General features: G+C 46.4%; 1 protein-coding gene across 1 annotated transcript in view; it reads left to right on the top strand.

The window, feature by feature from the left end:
* Positions 1–23,733, top strand: part of LOC147711908 (M-phase inducer phosphatase 1-B-like) — a 227,697-nt gene that overhangs the window by 59,405 nt on the left and 144,559 nt on the right. Inside the window, exons 3-4 of the mRNA XM_086920255.1 lie at positions 801–852; positions 9,701–9,728. Of these exons, the coding sequence (XP_086776381.1) occupies positions 801–852; positions 9,701–9,728 (80 nt within the window). The remainder of the gene's footprint in view (positions 1–800; positions 853–9,700; positions 9,729–23,733) is intronic.

Here is a 23,733-nt window from a genome sequence, read left to right as displayed (position 1 = left end):
ACAGGAGGTGGAGCCAGCATTGTGGCAGGCAGGCACAGCCCTATTGAGACCAAGGTGCTTCTCCTCCCACCACTCTGGTGTGCTGTGAGTTGGCTGGCAAAAGGTAGATGGTCTGCTGAAGAAAATTGGTGCGAGAAACCCCAGCAAAATAGACACAGTGAATATCTTCAAGGGTTTTGGGAAATCCTGCTATAGATTTCTAAGTAATGTAAATAATGTTTACATGTTTTAAAGTGTTTGGTATTTGATGGCTTTTACTTAATAAATATACCTTTTTGCCTATTTTATTATCCTTGGCTGGATGCGACTTCAAGATTTTCTTAAGCACACAATGCTAGTTATCTTGATTTAGACCACTACCCTACTCGGATAAGCCACACCCCTTTAATAAATTTGCCACGCCCCTTTTAGAGCACCACCAGTTTCTTTCCCACTTAAAGCCCTGGGTAAGGGGAAAGGTTGTGAGAAGAAGGCAGGACTATGGGGGGGAGAGAGAGAAGGCTCCGAATCGACAAACATCAGAGGAGGCTGCAAAGCAAGCATCCATGCAGTGGTGTAACAATAGCCGGGAGCTGAGAGCTCCTTACTGGTTCATTACCTTGGTGCGAGCCCTCTATGTACTTTGCAGGGGGCGCCCTCACGTTTCGTTACGCCACTGCGTCCATGGCTTAATTGCTGAGGGTGGGAGAGTAGGGGAGGGCAGTAGGGAGGGAATGGGGCTGGTGGGGGCATATACGAGATCGGAGCTATCAATTCCTTGGTGACCAAGCGAAAATTAAACTGTTTTAATATTTTTACAGGTTCCTCAGGGAAGTCCTCAACGAGCTCCAAGAATCGAACTAGAAACCTGAGGTATTGTTTATCATTATTGTAGCTCAGTCGATATCTGCGTTTCTTCCAAACTGCAATTTCAGAAGCAGCCAATCCTCAAGTGCACCTCAGCACTAATCTACTGTAAAAATTGAGAAGCATTTCTTGACTATTGTATTTCATTATCTAACATAGGCATAGTCAAACACCTCACACAGTTTGACTTACAAATATTAATTGAGCTTAACACTGACCCGAACTTCATCACTACTGACGTCACTATTATATCCCCCTTACTATGTATTTTTCTATCTATCAAAGTCTCCAGTCATACCATCAAACATGCTCAAATGCAGCATGTATTCACTAGAAGGGCATGTGATTCCACTTATGGGAACATTATGCTTATAAAGCGATCTCTGAAATCCACTTATGCTGTCCCAAGCTTAACCTATTCCCGCCACAGACCTAATCACCACATTTTCTGAAATATCCTCTTTATTTACATGCACTTGCATGCAAGTAACTCTTTTTACTGCAAAAGCTGAGTTACATGAGAAGTCTCTTCCTTAGATGCCTCCTCCAGCATGCTGCATCCTGACTTTCTCTCTATGTGGTCCTGTGCAGCGCGTGGCACCTCCGGCATCCACCTTTCTGTGCTTCTCTTGCTCCTAAGCCTCTCTAGAGGCTTCCTATGCTACATCTATGTGCCCCTTGGGTCACTTTCTTGAAGCCCCAATCTTCCTCAATAGAGATAGAGGAAAGACTCTGCATTATGACGTCTCTAACACCTCTTTTATAGATGGTTTAGCCCCCTTTTATACATGGTTTTGTTTTGCTGGTAGGAAAACACTTTTTTTTCAGGGTCACCAATAGACTTCTAGAATTCTCTCTTCTGTGTATTCTTGCTGAAAATATGTTCGCCTCCTGCTTCTTCCTGGGGTTTCAATGTTTGTCCCTGCCATTGAGCATGGACCTTGTACAGCTTCCTGTCTACAGCTCGTGTCCTTCCCCTGGCCCCGCCTTTCTGCAGGTACTATTTTTAAAACTTTTTGTCATGCATGCTAAAAAAGAATGCACATTCTAAGAGTGCATGTGTGTGCTGGCCGTCTCCCTACCCCACCCATCCCTCATGTTGCTTTCCCTCTTCCCTTGCTGCTGCTCCCTCCCTCGTGCCCCGCACCTCCATCGTGTTGCTTCCCTTCCACCTGCCTCCTTCTGTTCATTGTTGCCACCCGCCCTCTTCCGCCGCACCTCAATTGTATTGCTTGCCCCAATGCTTTTTTAGACACATTGCTCAGCAGCGTGGGCTACTGTGCAACATGGCTTAAAGAAAAAAAAAACGCTGGCCACATCACAACCCTTTTTAGGTCTCGCCTGTCGATGCGCATGCGCATCGAGCAAGCGAGACTATGGTGGCTTATCCACTCTTTATCCAACTTGCAAGGAATCGTGGCGATTCCTTGCAGTGCCCGTGACTTTTAAGCTCAATGCGCATGCGCATTGAGCTTAAAAGCGCGTGCACATCAGTTCCCTCAGCCGCACTCCAGGCCCCCGCTCCGCCCCCTCCCCTGCCCGCCGTGTCGCTCCAAAGCAGCCTACGGCCAGTATAGATAAATCTGTAGCTCTGAATTCGTAATGTATAAGCACACCGATGATTGGGGAATACTCCACAGTCTGAGCAGAACTTTGAAGTATCTATATTGTTACTTTTCATTGAAAAAAGCGTGAGTTTTGCTTTTTTTCTTCAGAAACAACATTACAATAATTTGCAGTTCACGGAGTTCACAGCAAAGCGTCCAACCCTAAAAGGGAGTTATTAATGTTACAACTGCACGCAAGTGTGCTTCGGCCGATTACTGTGCATTTTGGGAGTTGCACAGATGACTGCTCAAGAGCGTGAACATTTATTGCTTCATCAACGCTGAAAGCAGTTGCTTTAGGTGCACAATGTTCAAACGCACACATCCCATATACCCCGCCCACCCCCCGTCAGCCACCACGTGCTTCCCACATTGAGCAACGCGGTCAGTATGCCGGCTCTCACGTGGGTACCGTTTCCTGTAACTGAAATGCGACCATGCTTGACAAACATCCCGCGCACAGGAAAAAGCCCCACCCGGGCTGCTGCTCTCTCCCTCCGTCCCTCGAGCCACAATAAGCCGCTTCTCACAGGGTGATTCCAACGCCCTCCAGAAGTAAGCACCAGGTTCAGACCTCCAGGGGGCATTTCTCCTCCCCCCTCCCCTTATCTGCCGTTCCTTCGTCTGTTCCCTCTCCCCGCTCCGCCCCCTCCCCTGCCCGCCGTGTCGCATTTCTCCTCCCCCCTCCCCTTATCTGCCGTTCCTTCGTCTGTTCCTTCTCCCCGCTCCGCCCCCTCCCCTGCCCGCCGTGTCGCATTTCTCCTCCCCCCTCCCCTTATCTTCCTTCCCTCCGTCTTGTTTATATCTGTAATCTATTGACTTTCGTAAAAAGCCGTGGGAAACGGTTTATGGGGTGATGGATGTTCGCCTCGACTCTGGGAGTAGGGCATGCTGCTGGACTTTGGGAAACCATGCATTCCTTCCTCGAGGACCAGACGTCTCTGCAGAGGTAAAACATTTTGTATATTAAAAACAAAACTCTGCCTTTCCCGCGACAAGTTCAAAGGTGCAACATTCAGCTTACAGGATGGACACATTCTAAACAAACTGTGCACCTAACCCTGCTCGAGAGAGTCCTCGTGGGCGCAGGCTGCCTCATTTCCTGTTGCACGTGCATACCACAGCCTGTCCTGCTTTGCAGCACCCCGCCCCAAGGGCTTGGCTCCCTTCCAGGAAGCAAGGACCGCGAGAGAGGGGGGGGGGGAGGGGGGATTGAATTACTATTTGAATCACATTCATTTTGTATATTAAAAACACAACTCTGCCTTTCCCGCGACAAGTTCAAAGGTGCAACATTCAGCTTACAGGACGGACACATTCTAAACAAACTGTGCACCTAACCCTGCTCGAGAGAGTCCTCGTGGGCGCAGGCTGCCTCATTTCCTGTTGCACGTGCATACCACAGCCTGTCCTGCTTTGCAGCACCCCGCCCCAAGGGCTTGGCTCCCTTCCAGGAAGCAAGGACCGCGAGAGAGGGGGGGGGGAATTGAATTACTATTTGAATCACATTTTAACCTCTCCAATTATATATTTTTTATAAACCGTTGCTTTTTGTTGTGCGTCTAGAAAACCTGGTTTGGATCACGCCTCCAGGATATAAGTTTAAGAGCGTTTTTCACCCACAACAATCCTCGCGGTACAGAGTGGAATGTATATGCACATGGACATCAGCTCATTAATTCGCTGAGGATAGCGAAAGTGACATCACTGATTATTTGACTCCTCGCCAATGACAGCACACATTTGACTGCCAGGCCCACCTTTATCCCCTCAAGAGACTCCTGTTTCATGGTGCTGGGACCAAAGTTAAGAGCAACGAGAGGCATCACTGATTATTTGACTCCTCGCCAATGACAGCACACATTTGACTGCCAGGCCCACCTTTATCCCCTCAATAGACTCCTGTTTCATGGTGCTGGGACCAAAGTTAAGACACAACCCCTCACTCACCCTCACCCTCACTCACCCTCAACCACTCACCCTCACTCACCCTCAACACCTCACCCTCACTCACCCTCACTCACCCTCACCCTCACCACCCTCAACCCCTCACCCTCACCCACCCTCAACCCCTCACCCTCACTCACCCTCACTCACCCTCATCCTCACTCACCCTCAACCCCTCACCCTCACTCACCCTCAACCCCTCACCCCCTCACTCACCCTCACTCTCACTCATCCTCACTCACCCTCAACCCCTCACCCTCACTCACCCTCAACCCCTCACCCTAACTCACCCTCACTCACCCTCACTCACCCTCACCCTCACTCACCCTCAACCCCTCACCCTCACTCACCCTCAACGCCTCACCCTCAACCCCTCACTCTCACTCATCCTCACTATCACTCATCCTCACTCACCCTCACCCTCACTCACCCTCAACCCCTCACCCACCCTCACTCACCCTCACTCACCCTCACCCACCCTCACCCTCACCCTCACTCACCCTCAACCCCTCACCCTCACACAGTGCAATAGGTCTCAGACCATTTCAGTTAGAGCTTTTAGAAATGTTTATGGCTTTTTTTATTTGTAATTCTTTAGCATTGGCTACAGGAAACAAAAATGTTAAACATTTACAAAAAAAAACCATAAACAATTCTAAAAACACTAACTCTAATGGTGCGAGACCTATTGCATTTCCAATGCTTGTTTATCTTGACTTTCAGCCATGTTGCGCAGCAGCCGGCACTGCTGTGCAATATGGCTTAAAAAAAGAAAGAGAGTGCTATGACACGATCAACGCTGGTCACGTCATACTGCTTTTTTCCCTTTACTTAAAGCCATGTTGCACTGGAGCCCGTTCCGCTGTGCAACATGTCTAATTAAAATGACAAAGCCAATAGATCTTTCATAGGAAAAACCAATTGGCTTGCCAATGCTTGTTTATTAGGGTGGCTCAACACGCACTCATTCCCCACTCCTTCAAAAGCTGGCACAGAGCCAGACTGTGCCGCTGGAAACCATGCCACAATGTTTAGAATTTACAACAGCTCCCTGGTTGGAGGGGGATGGCCTATTAGTCCTTATGTCTAGATTCTGTGGTATGGATGAAATGATTTACCTCCCGCAAGTCTGATTATAAGTATTCAGTAGAACAAACACAATGGTTAACAATCTGAGGGAGATAGGGAAGAAAGATCAGGGAAGGGAGAAACAGCAGAATGGCCCCGCAGACTTCTTAGTACTGCCACCCTCGCTCTGTAGGGATCCACCATCTTTGGTGAGACAACCAGCACTTCATTGTCTACCCTGGTGCTTGTGAGCACACCAACTGTTGTTTATTAATTCAATAAACACTAAAAAATGACTATTACCTGCAACCCAAGCCATTCTTATAGTGTTGGGGCATAGAATAGTCCAAATTGTCACACTTGTAGGGATGTGGTGGTTAGTAGTTGCGTTGATACTATCAATGACAGGGGCAATATGTGGTGCAAGCTGCAGTAGTCTCCTACCAAGGATCCTGGCACTTATTGTATTACAAATGAAGCACTGGTTGGAATGGAAAGGGTGCTAACATTGTAGACACTACTAAAGTCGCGTTTTGGTTTCCACAGTGTCCCTCTCCTTTATTCTGCCTGTAGAGTCTGATGTGTCCATGAAAACAGTGAGACCTCCTTGCAACCCTGACACCTGGGGACCCCATTTGATTCATTAGAAAGCCACCACCTCAGGTGGGGTGGTGGAGGCAAACAAATGCCACCTCCTGTGTGGCTGCATTGTCTTACACTCTGCACTTCCCCTGCCCAAAAGAGTGCTTACCCATATGCAGACCTCCCTAGTCTATAAATGAGCCTGTTTGCATCACATTGTGGTTTCACCCCTATCTGCGAGCACCCTGCTTGTTTTGTGACCTTGGCCCTTTAGCCTGACCTCCATTGTCGTTGCATTAGCATCTCTTGCCTGATACACTATGTTTAATTCCCAGAACCACTGTTCTGTTCAACCAGGCCCCCTGCACAGAGGGTCCAGGTATTTACCTTTGGTATCTGCTACCTCATTGATCCTGGTCACCTTGCCCTGCCAGTAGCAACTCCAAGGGAGGCAAAGATGCAGCTCAGCTGCCACAGGAGCAGCACAGCCATGTACCATAATCAGGGTCACTGGAATTATGTGATTGTGCGGCGATTTTTGCATAGTTGTAGATTTGCCACATTTGCCACATAATCCATCATCTGCTGCATAATCGCATATTCTAGAATTTAAAAAAATGTGTTTCTTGGTCAAACTAAAAGTTAGTAAAAACGCAGCGACACATTTTGGAAGTGGAAGGTCCTGTGCAAACGTTGACTGGTCACCTTTCTGTAGGTTATTGCTATATTTGGGTAATAACCGGTTGCTAAAAAGGTGCAACTAATGGTCAGACAGTGTTAACAAGTTAAACATTACAAAATAATGAAGTAATACTGTTGCAAAATGCGCCGCATAATTTTCATTTTCTTGCCGCATAATTTATTCAACCTAGCCTCATAATTTGACCCTCCCCTGCCACATACTTCCAATGGCCTTGACCATAATTCACTGCCCCTGCACAAACAGGATGAACTCCAGTAGCATTATGGGTAATATCAACCCATGCTCATAAAGCTTTAGTTTTTAGCTGTGAAAGATTATGTCCTCGGGATAGGTAACCCTGAATTGTTTGAACTGGGACTTGGAACTGGGGCTGAGGGTAATGAGCGCTTTACAACAGAACCAGACAATATTGTACACTTTTAAGGAGCAGCGAGGTTAGGGTATTTGCACACAATAACAAGGTGCTGAGGGGAGGCTGCTGTTCGAACATGGTTCCCCATACAATAACATCAGCAGCTCTAACCACTAGGCCGGATCTTCTCCCCAAAAAAACCTAAACTACAGCTAGGGAGTTTGATAAGTCAAGGAGGCCTTAGGGGAAATAATATTTTCATCAAGGCAGAGCACTTTAGGAAAGGAGTGTACATAAAATCCTTTCTCTAATCACACATGAAAGCAATGCTTGAATGAACCATGATTACAGCACCACCAATCAAATAATTTGCATTTAGAAAACACAGGGACAATTCCAGCACTTAAAACAGTCCACCTACTTGTAAAATAAATAAACATTTTAAGTGCACTACAGACTTTCTCACCAAAGATCTTGATACCGTGTTATGTTATTAGTTTCCTCTAAGCTCTGTGCTTACTGAATTAGAGCACTTGGTTTGTCGACCTGGTGGCGTGTCATCAGTTATATCAAAATCAACAGAAACATTTAACCAAAAACTGTTTCTACGTGAGAGCCTAAAACTATGAGCTTTTAGAGTCTATCTTCAGCTAGCATGGTCAAGAGAAGAGGAAGGCACTGCAAAGACATGCTTTGCAGACAGTCAAGACACTACCAACTTCGCAAGAACTTTTAAACCTCAGAACATTCATGGTAGGGGACAGTATTAAAAGTCAAGCCCTGAGTGACCCTCGGAATCAGTGGGATTTCCATAATATACCTGGGCCCCTGAGAACGTTACAACTTTACGAGCCACAGTCAGTACCTTGAACTAAACTCTTGTGACAAGCAACCAGTGAACTGAATCAGGCCATGTAGTAGGTAGTAGACCAGGGTAGCTAAGCCTACCATCTTGGCCCAGTCTTCTACCATTCATGGCCAGCATCCTCTATGTCATCCATCCATGGATGTCAGACAGACATTCTGAGATTATTGTCTCCAACCCATGGCCCACTAGAACCTGCAGCTGGACCTAAATATTTTGCCATAGAGGGACTTTTTGAGACAGCACCAGTATAAACCTAATGATTGTATGCTCCTTGTGTGCCAGATCTAGCTTTCACAATGAAGGTGCTGCTTGACTGCTTAGGTGTGAAATATTTTTCAAATCTGCCAATTTTTTTCTGGCAAATAAGAAAGTAAAGAAGCGTGATGCCCTATAGAGAGTGAAGAAAGCATCTGATATCAGAGTTACTTGTGCGTTGTACCTCAGCAGCTGCATCTGCAACTATATCCAAATGTATTTCGTATGCTTCTATTACACACTGCCACCTTGTATTTCTATCGACTCCAAATGTGTCTCATATAAAGTCTGCTATGCAAACTATGTGAAGCGTTCTGATACCCTTCGGTCATGTTCACGCTATATAAAACTCAGTATATAAATAAATAAAATATAGAGTGGATAGTGTTCGAGTAAAAGTCCGATGGCTCATGTAGGCTTGTGGAATGGGAGAGCCACCAGAATTTGGTGGTTGCCCATCCAACCAAACCCAAGGTTCACTTGCCTAACTTAGTCAGGGTATGTGCCATGATTCCCTCAGTTGAGCCTCAGCCGGATCCATCAACAGTCTATCCACCAAAAGTTTGTTGGGTCACAATGGTGGTTGTCTTATTCTATTTAGGGCAGGGTGAATGTCACTGATTTTCCCTTAGTCGAGCTTAAAACACATTGTGGGCCATATGCATGAACACATTTTCCCATAGACACAGAATGGGCAAAACCCTTTGATGCACCTGGCCCTGTGTTCCCAGACAGGGACAACAGACAATGGTTCTGAAGCGAGAGAGAGAATCAAGCACCCCATATGGTACAGCTGTTCATGGCATTCTAGCAATAATAAATATGAGCGCTGGTCTTGTTTTGTCTTTGCATTGATCATTCACCTTTTGTGCCCCTTAGTCTTTGGAGCTTGTCATAAATCTTTATTACTTTACAATCTATGTTCAACATCTGCCATATTGATAGATAGTATATCACATCACATGGAGAACTGATGGATGGTTGTGGATCTCTTTGGTCCTCTCTTAGCAGACACAATGTGCAGAGGTCCGAGTGGATGTGGTGCTTCAATATGCAAGGCTCCGTGTGGGTGTCTTGTGCTTTTTGGACTCTAGGCGCAGCCCATGATTGATGGACCAGTGCTGCCGGTGGTCAATGACTGATGTTCTGAAGGTTTGCATGTAATCCAAGGAAAGGGGCTTCAAACACATGACACTCATTTGAAATGCAATAACAGTTTAGATAAGGCCACGGGTAGTCTAGAGCAGACCAAAGATAGTTTTACTTCATCCATCAAGCCATACCGTTGATAGGCTTCCTGTGGACTTACAAAAGAGGTACATGGATGTATAATGTAGAGATAAGAAAAATTAACTGTTAAACTCTTTCTGGTATGATTTGATATCTATTTTGTTTAACATATTAAAGTTTGTTTTTTAATAAAAACACACCTTTCTTTTTTTTCTTTCATTCTTTCTTTGATGCAACGAAAGACCATCAGAGACCAGCATTACAAAGCCGGTAAGCTCATTGTAAGAAAGGGTGGTGATGTGGTAACTTTTTCACAACTATGCCCCTTGTTGGACATGGTTGGCAATATAGGATATTCAATTCAATTCAATTCAATAACGACTTTATTCGGTAGTTTTATAAAAACACCATAAAAGTTCAGAGAAGAAAAAAAAAAAAAACAGTTACAAGTTTATCAGAAAAGTTAAAAACTGTTAAGTATGCATTTGTTTAAAAGAAAGCATATTAAAAATAGCAAGCGCTTCTCAGTTCCGTTTGTGCAAGTTTTTTCGACATTTATGGTAACATGCAGTTTTCCTATTATCTCAGTTCCTTCGTTTACGCGAAGTAGCAATGTTATTCATACTTATAAATTTGTGCGATGGCGTATACAAAATTTAAGATAGAATACAATCGCTTTAGCATAGTTTTCATTTTCAAGGTACTGAAGTGCCAGATACGCTGGGCGACATTGACGAAGACCCCAGAACTTCAAAATAGGCAATATCCATTGTTTACGAGGCTCAGTAAAGAATTTGCAGAATAACATTGTGTGTATCGTTGATTGTGAGGACACTAGATCACAAGGGCACATAGGAAGTGTGGATGTCCTAACATTTTGCTCTGGAAATGCAACCAATAAATGGAACAGGTCAAGTCTAAAACGGGTGAGCAGCATTCTTTCAAACTGTGTTAATTTAAAATTCAAGTAGGGTTCGACAGTAAACACAGTCTGGACTAGTAAGGAGTGTTGGACAGATGGTTTATGGACCTCGGATAATAAGCGTAACTGACGTAGATGAATTAGGCACTCCCTTTTTAGGTTCTTTTTTGGGATTTCCTTTATCAGCGATGGATGATCAAAGTACTTCCTATATCCAAGATCTGTTAGAAACGCTTTGACATAGGACAGCCATTTGATCTTCTTAGAGTAGTCTAACGTTAAGATGTCTTGAATGATCGCCCTGGTCAAGTGGCATTGCTCGGTAACCCATATTCTGCGCCACAGCATTATTGGCTGCAATTTTATAATGTCTGTGATGTAGTCAATGCCCAGCTCAGTATGGCAGGCATAGGTGGAACAAGTTTTTGGCACCGCCAACAAATATCTCAGGAAAAAGTTCTCTATTCTTTGAATTGAGTCCACGTTTGTAAAGCCCCAAATCCCCGCCCCATATGTTGCCGTACTTACACATTTAGAGTTATGTATTTGCAATAATTCTTTAATTGGTCGCTGCCCCAATCTCTGCGAGAAGGTTTTTAGTGAGGATGTCTCTCGGAGGAATACCAGTTTTCTTGCGTTGATAGCTGGGGTCCATTTACATTTTTCGTCAATGATGATCCCTATATAGGATATAATTGTGTAGACTTTCCTAATTTCACTTACAAGTGAGAACCACCTCAATATATTTACCCTCTTAAAATCCTAAACAAAAAAAGTTGGTTCCTCGCAGCGTTGTATTTTTTTGAGGTAACGCTGCCTACCCCACCTAGCTGTGATCACAAGAAGACCCAATACTGGCTCCTAGTAATCTTCGCTTCATATGAAATAGTTTTATATATTTACCTTCTAAACTTTTATACGTAACTCAATATAGTAATTAGTCAGATTCTGATTAAATTTGCATCTTGTGCAGGGATCTTTGATTTTCTAATTATATTATCACATTTCTACAAGGCGATATTCGTTTGACATGTAATCTTTACAAGAGCATGTTGACAAAAAAATGATAGAAGAACATATCCTTATATTTTAATAATTATTGTAGTTTTCTCTAGCTAGTTTAAATGGCAGTTCTGCCAATCAAAAGTCCCTTTGCCAAAATATGTAAAAGTGGAAGAAACATCAAAGGCACATAAATTGCTTTAAAATGATCAGCATCTGTCTTTCAAAATACTTTAAAAATGTTTAAGCTGCTGCCGAATTCAGAAATATTTCTCCTAGGGGCATGCTTTCATTAGTATCTTAAATAAGACATGATGTAGCCTCGAATTTGAAGGACCTCAAATTAGTGAGAGTCAGTGAGCTCATATTGAGTGCCCACACCAGATATAGGGAAAGAACAAGTAACACGTAGTTCAAGTGAAACAATGAGGTGCATTTTGAATCTCTGGCAGATCTTATGAACAAGTGTCTCAAAAACAAATATAGCCTTGTTGCACTAAATAGAGTTTTATGTCCCTGTCAAGGTTCGAAAGTGGTCGTGGAAAAGGTAACAATTTAAGGTGTGTGAATGCAACATGTTGCCAAATTATATGTAGATTGCGTTCAACCTTATATTAGGCATGCTATGACGGACCTGTCCCTAGGGGAGGTGATGGTCAATGCATTTGGTCTACCTTCTGGGCTTCATGTCAACTGGAGCGACCCATGCTAGTTTCCTCTCAGAGACATTGTGGCTGGTGACACTGATAAAATATTACCATCTCCACTGCCAACGTTCACACTGAAGGGTCTAGGGAGATGCCTGTATCATGCTGATGAAGACCTTCTTTCTGGGAATGTACATATATCTTTGAGTCTCCTGCATCATGCCAGAGTCTTTTGGAAGGCCCCTGCTGGTCAGGTTGCCCTGACCAAAATGGTGAAACTCAGCACCCTTTCTAACTGTCCTGATGATTCTTATGCTGGTGTCTGGTGTGGTCTGGAATGATTGTAGGAGAATTGCCCTCAACAAACTTTAGCTGCCTTTGAATGAGGGTGGGCTGAAAGGGACGATTTTGGGCAGCACTACCTACCCATACACTGTCACCATGTGAAAAGTGGATGTCAGAAGAGCAACGCCTGAGACAATGTTTTTAGAATGGGATTTGTGGTTGTTGTCCATGATGGAGTCCCTCTTGGGCAAGGATGCTCCGTGCAAGCACTCCCCAGCTGACTGCCATCGAACTTGGCTGTTGGGCGTGGTCACTTAAAAGGACGAGCATCTGTGGCTTGTGCACCTTGGTGCTTTCTAAGGTTTGTGAAGGTGGGGACACCCATGAGGTAATATGGTCTTCAGCAGGGGTCTTCTGTGTTGGGTACTCATGAAGCCAGATCCATACATTCATTTGAGGGTTCAGCGGGTCCTATGATGCCTTGATTGTAGATACCAAGACTATCAGAAGCATTTCATTCTATGATGCAATAATACATCTTTTTGACAATTGCTAATACACTTTCACAGACAATAACCTCGCAAATAATACTTGAGCTCCAATAAAACTTTTAACCAATTTGGAAAGTCCAAATGTCCTCCTTGGACCCTTAAACATAAAATATGCCTAAAGATAACAGAGTTCGTTACTGGGCAGGACACAGCTGCAATCTTTACTTAAGCATCATTCACCAACTGGGGATACACGATGAGTGAGAAATAACATGTCATTTTCAATATAAATAAATAAAAAATATACTTGCATCATGTTCTTCTTGCTCTCCCAATTATCAAACTTTAATGTCCAAACTGAGGAAGTCAATGCGTTTGGTGCAAAACGTGGTTCTGAATTATGGGTTAGACACAAATCCCTTGTGCTTAATAGGAGTTGGTGGTTGCAGGTGGGACCCACTGGCAATTTTGGGGATCATTTTTAATCATCAGACTTTAGCACAGAACAAGAGAAAGAAAAGCACCAAAAAAAGAGATGGTAAAATAGTAGCAAACGGAAAAAGCAGGAATAAAAAGAATCCTACGAGAGTGCGATACAGGAACAGGGAGAATGCATTGGTGGATAAAAGAGGCATGAGGTAAAATAATGACAAGATAGCCTTGGTATTTGCAGGGGCTTATCTTCATGGGATGTTATGGGTTGGGACACCCCTTAATAATTTCTCAGAGTCGGGTCTTTGTGGCCCCAGCCGGCCTGGTGATGATCAGACTGGTTTCTGTTCAGACTGGTTGCAATGGGAGAGCCGATGTGTACCCCCGGGCCATGACGTGCAGGCATGGTCCAAGGCTTGGCTTCTGAGTGCGGGATGATGTAAATCTGCCCTCCCTGCCTGCCACTCACAGGCTCTTTGCCCGGATGACACCAGTAGCAGAACGCAGAACGAGCCGAGACTCACACTGCTTCTGCCACTGATGTCCTGTTCTTCACTTTGTCCCCACAACAGCAGACTTTCCCACCATCAGCCATTCACCTCAATCAAGATCATCATGTCTTCTTTTTGTAGTTTGTTCGTGCAACCTTTGACACTTTTATGTTAACTGAGTCCCTACTAGGCATCTGGATGAGTTCTGGTTGTGGGTGAGTGTTCATGACGCAACACGCGTGAGAGCTCTGGGATAGGTCTGAAGGGAGCGTGACTTCCTCACAGTGCCTGTCAGTGGGTCATAAGGGTGTACGCAGTGCTTAATTTGTAAAAAAAAATATAAGTGACGTGGCATTACTTTTTCTAAAAAGCCCGCCCGTGCCACTGCTGATTGTAGGAGCCAGTGCTTAATTTGAGCCGCTGGTTTCCGTTGCTTGGCACTTAATTATAAATACTGGAGCTTGTGACAGTCTGCCACAAGGTGGTGCTGTCTGGCTAATTTAGAGATGACCACAAAACAGTCAATTATTAATTCAATATACATTCAAAATTACTATTGCCTGCCCCCTAGGCATTCTTATAGCTTTTTTTTGGGGGGGGGGGAGGCAGGGGGGAGGGAGCTGAAATAGTCCGAAATGTCACACGTGTAGGAGTTTGAAGGTTGGTAGTTGTGTTGTTATTATCATTGGCAGCATGGCAAGGGCAATGGGTGGTGCAAGCTGAAGTGGCATCCTAACGTGAGCCCTGACATTTATTTATTTGACAAATTAGCACTGGTTTACTCTCGGGAGCTGTTTTGTGACTCGCTGAGATGAGAAGGTCAGAATTCACCCATTCCAGATATTTGGCAAGTACCCGGCTTACACAGGTTGTTTGGCTCTATCATTTGAACATGGAGCGAAATCAGAACGCTTTACACAATCACTTTTCCATATAGCTGTTCTCATTTACCCAAGCCTCAGAGCTCTAATGTGTCACGTCACCTGTCCCGCGATCCTTACACCCAGCGCTTGGACGCCCTCGGGCAGCAATCGCGCTTAATAAATCGATTTCCAATTCCAATTCCAATTCCAAACTATCAGAAAACTGTTAACTCTAGTAAAGGAATGGGAAATAAAAATGGATCACATGAACACAGCAAAGTCTATCTTATGGAAGTGCCTTTGGATCTTACTTCTATATTACAGAAAGGGCTGCAGATGCTTGTATGGCCCCTCCTGTCACATCCGTCTTGTTCCACATCATGGGGTCATCACAGAATGCATATGAGAAAATGCCTTTGCGTATGCGTCTGCATGACACTTCCTTTCCAGCCTCATCGACAAAAGACCCTTGAGTGATGTGCTAATGCACTAACTGCGTCACAGGGAAGGTCCATCATCGTAAGAGACAGCAAAGGCTGTCGGGAGTGTTGCTATTATCTTTAAGTTCACCCACCCTACTGGGCATTTTAAGCTCCCAATTCATACACTGGGGCCTCCTGTAGAGAGACAGCGAACACAGGTGTGAACCACATATTTGGCAACACTGTGTCTTTTTTCTTATCGGTTCAAGGTTGCCTGCAAACTAGGGCTTCAAAACTCATATAGAATAGAAGCACTCAAAGCAGCCGAGTGTCATACTTTTTTCTAAAAAAAATGAAAACGTCCCCTATGTATGGAGGGGATTTATGACTTTTATGTCACAAAATCCAGTGGAATGCTCATCGAAACATACGAAGGTCACAGATTTCCAAGCATACTCTTGCAGCCACTCAAGTGAATTGTCAACGAGGTGAACAATTTGGATGAATAAGTGTAACACAAACGTTCACTTGCTGGTGTAACATTTGTATTTATGTCTCAAACCATTTTTAGCTTAAGAGACCCCACCACTACCAACCACCACCCACCACCACCATCAGCTTGAAGCACACCTACCCCTGCCTTCTGTTCCAAATGCCTGTGAAGATCATCTGGTCCAGGGCAGACGCGTCTTGTGCTTGGGGAGCAGCTGAGGAGAGATATGTACACTGTGCTCCAGTCCTCACTTCATACCTTTTCAGATCCCTTCACAGCACTCCATTGTACATACCATATGTGGCTTTTTTCACCCTGCTGCATAATCCCCGTCTCCTGGTCACGGAGATGAATGCTGACAATATCCCAAAGGGGAGGCAGTGTCTTCCAAGGGGGCGAAATCAGTCATATGAGCCATGGAGAAAACTGTCACCATGTTACCGTTCGACCAAACCGTCGGTTTGCGGGTGATAAACCGAGGTGCGAAGGTGTTTGATATTTAGAATGGCACATACCTGCTTCATGAAGGCGAGAAACAAAAGGAGTTCCCTGGTCTGTGACCAATTCTTTGGGGAAACCCATTCTCGTAAACAGTTCTACAAGTCTCTGAGAGATAGCTGTCATTGTGGGGGCCCTTAGAGGGAACGCCTCTGGATAACGAGTAGAGTAATCCACAATAATCATTACGTATTGGTAGCTCCCTGTTGTCTTAGGAAGGGGTCCCACTAAATCCACTCCAATCCTGTCAAAGGGCTTCCCTATGATCGGGAGGAGCACTAAGGGTACTTTAGGAGGTATGTAAGCATTGCGCTTCTGGCAAATGTGACACTCTTGGCAGTAACGTTTCACCTGTGCATATACTCCAGGCCAAAAGAAGTGTTGGATGATCGAGTCAGTGGTTCTTTCAGCTCCGGAGTGCCCTGCCAGGAGATGGGCATGAGCATAAAACATGACTTGATCGCGAAAGTCGGTGGGCACGATTAGTTGAGGAGATGCTTGGTCATGACCTAGTCTACATAAGAGCCCTTTTTTTTCGACAAAAGCAGGGTAGATGAGTTTCCCCTTGGTTTTATTGTCCTGGGCGTTCTGCCAGGCTTGAGCCAAAGAGGCATCGTTTAGTTGGGCGGTTCGAAAGTTGGAATCGGTTGCCCATGGTTCTGACACCAATAACCCAGCCCTGCTTGTGTCTAGGTGCTTAGTCTTTTGTAATGCTTCTGTCATTAGGGTGGAAAAAACACATATTATAGGTACCTATGATAAGGAATTCAGGTAATTCAGGGAGTACTCCTAATTCGCATTGCACTTGTGTGCCCTCTTCCGTGGTGATGGTTACCCTGGCTAAAGGATCCCAGCTCCTGTTGACGATACGGCTTGCTGGTGGTACCGTATCGAGACTGCAGATCTGCAACTGCTTTTATTTATTTAACTAGACTCGCGCTGTGATTTATTTATTTCATTTACCTCGCGCTGTTATTTATTTATCTAACTAGACTCGCGCTGTGATTTATTTATTTCATTTACCTCGCGCTGTTATTTATTTATCTAACTAGACTCGCGCTGTGATTTATTTATTTAATTTGACTCGCACTGTATTTATTTATATAATTTGCATCACGCTGGGAACTGGTTTGTGCCCCCGGTGCCGTGGTGCATCTGCTGCCCCTGCCTTACTCTCCCTTTGACCCTCCATCTTGTTTGTGTGTTCCCTGGCCCGCCCCTCCTCCCTGCTACCGCCTCCCAGCTGCTGCCCCTCCCACGCTCCGCCCCCTCCTCTCTCCACTTATGTCTGATGGTCCAACGTGCAGCGTCCACGCGCTACGGCCGCGCCGAAGGTGCGCCAAAGGTAAGCCCGTCTACGCCCGTCCGTGCCTGGACCGCGCCCAGCGCCAGACCCCCTGGTCCTCGTAAAGCCCTCCCCTCCCGCATTACATACGATGCCACCACCCTCCTAGCCCTTAACCCCGGCCGTTCCCCCAACTGCGTCCAAGCCGCTCCTGGACACACCCATGGACCCTTCTCCTGCAACTCCTGCAGGTTCGACTGCACCAAGAACAACTCATCATCTACGAACACACAACAGATATCCGACCCCAACCACCTACAATGCATCCTGCTCAACACCCGCTCAGTCCACAGGCACGCCATCGACCTCTGGAATCTACTAGACACCATCGCTCCGGACGTCGCCTTCTTAACAGAAACATGGATGAACACCACATCAGCCCCAGACATCACCATTGCCATCCCAGAAGGCTATAAGATCATTCGCAAGGACCGGACCGGCCACACAGGAGGAGGCATCGCTATCGTCCATAAGAAATCCTTACGCATCTCAACCAGCTCAGACGTCAATCTCGCCAACACTGAACACCTTCACTTCCAGATCCACATCGACCCCAAGACCACACTCAGAGGCACCCTCCTTTACAGGCCACCAGGACCCCGCGCACAATTCAGTGAAGACATCACGGACTTCATCACTCCACACGCGCTCCCCTCCGAGGATTACATCCTTTTGGGAGACCTCAACTTTCACCTTGAAAAGAACAACGACCGCAACACCACCACCCTTTTGGACAACCTCGCCAACCTGGGACTTAAACAAATTGTCACTACCCCCACCCACATCGCAGGTCACACACTCGACCCTATCTTCACCTCCAGCAAATATGTCTCCTTCAGCCACACCACAGCTCTCCTTTGGACTGACCACAGCTGCGTTCACTTTACCTACAACAAGCCCACATCCAACAACCACCCCCAACCCACTCTGCAAAGAAACTGGAACAAAATCACCATCGACCAGATCTCCTCATCGCTTCTTCTAAACCCCCCAGCCCACTCCTCAAACCCCGACCAAGCAGCCATCAACCTCTCCCAATGGTTATCCAACAGCGCCGACATCCTAGCACCACTGAAAAAACGAAAAATCAAACTAGGCAGCAAGAAGGCCTCCTGGTTCAACGATGATCTTAAGAAATCCAAGAAACTCTGTCGCTCTCTTGAGAAGGCCTGGAAAAAAGACCCAACAACCATCACCAAGGACGCCTTCAAAAACGCCACCCGCATACACCACCAACTGATCCGGAATGCCAAGAAAGCCGCTTTCAAGGACCGACTAGATAACAACGCACACAACAGCAAGGAATTATTCAACATAGTCAAGGAATTTACCAACCCCTCAGCCAACTCAAACGACATCACCCCCTCTCAAGCCCTCTGCGACTCACTAGCCTCATTCTTCCACAACAAAATTGCAGACATACACAACAGCTTCGACAACCGACCCGAAGACCAACCCACCCAACCCCCTGCAGGACCCCCACCCCCCTTGAGCATCCTCAATGACTGGAAGCCAATCTCCACTGAGGACACCATCCGCCTGATGAACTCTATCCACTCAGGATCCCCCACAGACCCATGCCCTCACCACATCTTTAACAAAGCAGACACCATTATAGCACCGCACCTCCGAGACGTCATCAACTGCTCCCTCAACTCCGCAACCTTCCCGGAAAGCTGGAAACATGCCGAACTCAGCGCCCTCCTGAAAAAACCCACAGCTGACCCCACCGAACTCAAAAACTACCGCCCTATCTCACTCCTTCCATTCCCGGCAAAAGTCATCGAGAAAGCGGTCAACAACCAGCTCGCCGCATTCCTCGAAACCAACAAATCCCTTGACTCCTCACAGTCCGGCTTCCGAGCCAAGCACAGCACTGAAACCGCCCTCATCGCAGCAACAGACGACATCCGAACTCTACTGGACAATGGAGACACAGTCGCCCTCATCCTCCTCGACCTCTCCGCAGCCTTCGACACGGTCTGTCATAGCACCCTATTACAACGCCTCAGAAACATCGGAATCCAAGGAAAAGCACTGGAATGGATCACCTCATTCCTCACCGGAAGAACCCAGAGAGTCCGCCTTCCACCATTCAAGTCAGAGGCCACCGAAGTCATCTGCGGCGTACCACAAGGATCTTCACTCAGCCCCACCCTCTTCAACGTATACATGAGCCCCCTCGCGGTCATCGCAAGCCAACACAACCTCAACATCATCTCCTACGCCGATGACACTCAATTGATCCTATCTCTCACCAGAGACCCTAACACTGCCAAAACCAACCTGCATGAAGGAATGAAAGAAGTAGCCGACTGGATGAAGCACATCCGTCTGAAACTGAACTCAGACAAAACAGAAGTCCTCATCCTAGGCACCTCCCCCTCCGCCTGGGACGACTCTTGGTGGCCGAAGGCCCTTGGAAATGCACCCATCCCGACGGACCACGCACGGAACCTGGGCGTCATCCTGGATTCCTCACTCTCGATGAACAGACAAGTCAACGCCGTTTCTTCATCTTGCTTCAACATTCTTCGCATGCTCAAAAAAACATTTCGTTGGATCCCCACCGAAACTAGAAAAACGGTCACCCACGCTCTGGTCACGAGCCGACTGGACTACGGAAACACCCTCTACGCCGGTACCACCGCAAAACTCCAGAAAAAACTCCAACGCATCCAGAACGCTTCAGCCAGGCTCATATTAGACATCCCGCGTAAAGAACACATCTCTGGTCACCTGAAAAACCTCCACTGGCTCCCCGTCAATAAGAGGATTACTTTTCGGCTCCTAACCCACGCACACAAAGCACTCTACGAAATCGGACCCGAATGCCTCAACACACAATTGTCCTTCTATCCTTCTACACCCCCTCCCGCCAGCTACGATCCTCCAACCAAGCCCTTGCCACTGTACCTCGCATCAACAAAACCACCATGGGAGGTAGATCCTTCTCCTACCTGGCAGCTACAACCTGGAACTCTCTTCCCACTCACCTTCGCCTTACTCAGAACCACCTAGCATTCAGAAAGCAACTTAAAACATGGATATTTGACAAGTAATTCCCCTCCCTTCTTCAAGCGCCTTGAGACCCTCTGGGTATGTAGCGCGCTATATAAATTTATTGACTTGACTTGACATGTACACACTTTATTCTGACTGTACGTCCTAACAAAAGGGATGGTTTAGCAATTATTTTTTTCATGACTACGGAATGGCGACACCCTGAATCCAATAAGGCTTTAGTCTTTTGATCATTGAGAAGGACACTTACGTAAAAAGTGGGACCGGTTTCTTGAGCGTACATGAATTGCGGGGCAGGTATCCTACTTTCAGTGGCTCTTCTTCTTTCTCTTTCTTTTTACGACAATACCTCGTAATATGCCCCCATTCCCCACACTCATAGCACTGTGGACTGGTCATAACAGGGGGTTCGACCTTCTGGGACGGGGCTTGAAAGGGGGTTCTGTAGGGGTCTTGGTAATTTTCTTTTCTATTTTCACAGGGGCTTTGTTGGTGTTATTTCTCTCTGCTTCTCGGATGTTAGAGCGGTTTTGGGCTCTGGCATAAGAAGTAGCCATTTCTATTGCATGCTCCAAAGTTAGTCCTACATACTGCCTAAGTCATCTTTGAGTCCCGTATGGTAGAGCTTCAAGAAATTGTTCTAGGTATATCTTGCTCATCACATCTTCCATGGTTGAATCCTGCAGTTTCATCTACCGGTCGGCTGCGTCATTTAATTTGTAAAACAAAGTCTTGGGTGCCTCGTTTAGTAATCCCTTTTCTTGTCGGAATCGTAATCTATGGCTCTCATCGTCGACCCCAAGCCTGTCTAATATGATCTGCTTTACATGTCCATGGGTCGCTGTACCATCTTTGTTGGCCAGCTGATATGCTGCTTGGGCTTCTCCTGATAGAAGAGGGGCGAGATAGAAGGGCCACCTTTTTCCCTGCCATGCGCTGGCCCTAGCAGCCCTTTCAAAGTTCAGAAAGAACGATAGGGGATCATCACCTGATACATATTTTTGAAGAGGTACCACAGCTCCTGGAGGGGCGGCGCGGGTTTGCCCAAGGGCGACTAAGAGCTGGTTTTAACCCTCGGCTAATTTGGTCGGATTATCTGGTTGCTGTTGAATAGCGGCCGTAAACGGGGCTCTATCATTGTCAGCTTGTTCAGTAGACTGTCCTATAGCTCAATCCAATTTGGCCTGTCCTTCCCTCATCTGGGTAAGTAAGGTCTCCATCTTGACAGACGGAAGACTCCTATCTGGCTCGCCACTTGTAACCTTATGGGTATACAAGGAGAGAAGGAGCCACTGCTAAGGTATTGTACAGCAGGTTTATTTAGACTTTTCTTCACAAGGCAGCGGAACAGTTATTTCTAAATGTCCCAGGGGATTCGGTATCTTCCTGCTTTATCTTCGGTTATCTTCCCAGCCCAGTCTCACCATCTCACCCGGGTTAAAGAGGAGAAAAGAAAACGTGGCAATTACTTCACTGCTTGAGTCAAACAAATAAAAGGGGAAGGGAGTGAGGGTAACTATCGTGTGGAGGAGATAGACCGAACTACCATCACCAATACCGACTTCGCAAGTACAGTAGCCCGAAGTGATGTGAAGTGCTCAAAGTAACTGGTGTCCTGGTCCCTCCCGCTCCCTCCGTTACCCGGTTTCCCCTTTATGAAATCGAAGAAGGTTTCTTAAGCGCCCCCGTACCTGGATGAGCCACGCGTCTTCCTGCGCATGGCTGGGTGATGCGTGGGGTCGGTGGCCTCCTGGCTTCTCCCTCGGCGTGGGCTTTCGGGTCTCCCTCTCGCTCTGACGTTCCGTTGTCTGCTTGCTTCCTCCCAGGTTCGCTGGATCTCCACACCGACTCGGCGTCCTCCGTTCCTTGTCCCTCACGTTGTTTCTTCTCCTTGGCTCGATGTCTCCTCGGCACAGCAGCAACTCCGCGTCTTCCGGGTCCTCCTTTTCTTCGGCAACGGCCAATGGGGATAGGCTGACGTCCTCTGACATCAGGGGGTTGGAATCACAACCAGGGAAGTCCAGGCTTCCCTTAAAGGGCCCAGACCAGTCCTGTAGGGGAGACGGAGAGTTAGTCACGGGGAACAATAACGGTGACTCCGTGACCCCGTGGCACGGTGTTAACGTAGAAGCTGAGGCCAGTCCTTCATCAGCTGCTATGATGAGATCCTCCCAAACTGTCTTAATTGGAATTTGTCCTCCCCCCCCCCCCCCCCCCCCTCAGGAATAGACATAGTAGATTTGTCCTCAGGTCCCAGAGTATATGAACTTTACTGTGAAATTGTTTTGCATATGCTGTGCTTTTTTTTTTTTACAAATCTTTTTTTATTAAACATTCTCGACATAAAAGTACAGTTGCATAGAATCAACAAATGGGTTACAGTGAAATCAAGTTGCTTACGAATACAGCAGTATAGTTCATTGAAAATCACAGGGATCATCATCATCATCAGCATCAGGGGGAGGGGTACATATTTCGCCTCCATATGCATTCCAGGGGGCCCAAACTTTGGACCATTTGCGGGGGCATCCACGGGTCACATAGACAGTTTTTCCCCTTAGCATACTCCAGTCAAGATCTCGCTCCCAACCTGTTACCTTGGGTGGTTGTGAGGCTCCCCAAAGCTGTGCAATATTTCTCTTTGTTATCATGCAACCGAGTGTGACCCACTGTGTAGTATAAGAATTGAGGTCGGTAGGTTCCCAGATATTAAAGAGGCATCTGGGTGCTTCCGGATTGATTTCTACCCCCAGCAATTCACTCATAATTATGTGTATTTTGCACCAATATTCATGGATCTGCTCACAGTACCATATTATATGTATGAATGTACCCAATTGTGTGCACCCCCGCCTACAAGCGCCATTTGTCAGTCCACCCATGTGTACCAGCTGAGGACCAGTTATGTAAGCTCTGTGAAGGATCTTTAGTTGTACCAGTCTTAGTTGCGCCGGGATAGCAACTGTTTTAGGGGAGGAGACCGCTTCCCGCCAGGTTTCATCATCTAGTTCTATCCCGTCCTCAGTCCATTTGTCTCGCAATTGCAATAAGGGGTTTTCCATGTTATTGATGAGTTTCCGGTACGTCAGAGAAATGGCCTTGTCCGGTACGTGGCCATCCAGTAGTCTGTCCTCTAGTGGGGAAGCATCTAGCAGGGCGGAGACACCAGGAAATGCCGTTTGTAGCGAGTGTCTAATTTGGAGATAGCGATAGAATTCAGAATCCGCCAATGCATATTGAGTTTGTAGAGTGGTAAAGGGCTTCACACCCTGTGTGCCCCAAAGGTCCTTAACTTGGGAGATACCTATTAGGTCCCATTTATCGGTATATGCTGTGCTTTTGAAGATACAATTTATTGTT

This window comes from Lissotriton vulgaris, chromosome 5, assembly GCF_964263255.1.
Source record: "Lissotriton vulgaris chromosome 5, aLisVul1.2, whole genome shotgun sequence".
In the NCBI taxonomy this organism is placed as follows: Eukaryota; Metazoa; Chordata; class Amphibia; order Caudata; family Salamandridae; genus Lissotriton; species Lissotriton vulgaris.
Note: the sequence above shows the minus strand (reverse complement) of the source record. Positions and strands in the feature narration are given on the sequence as shown.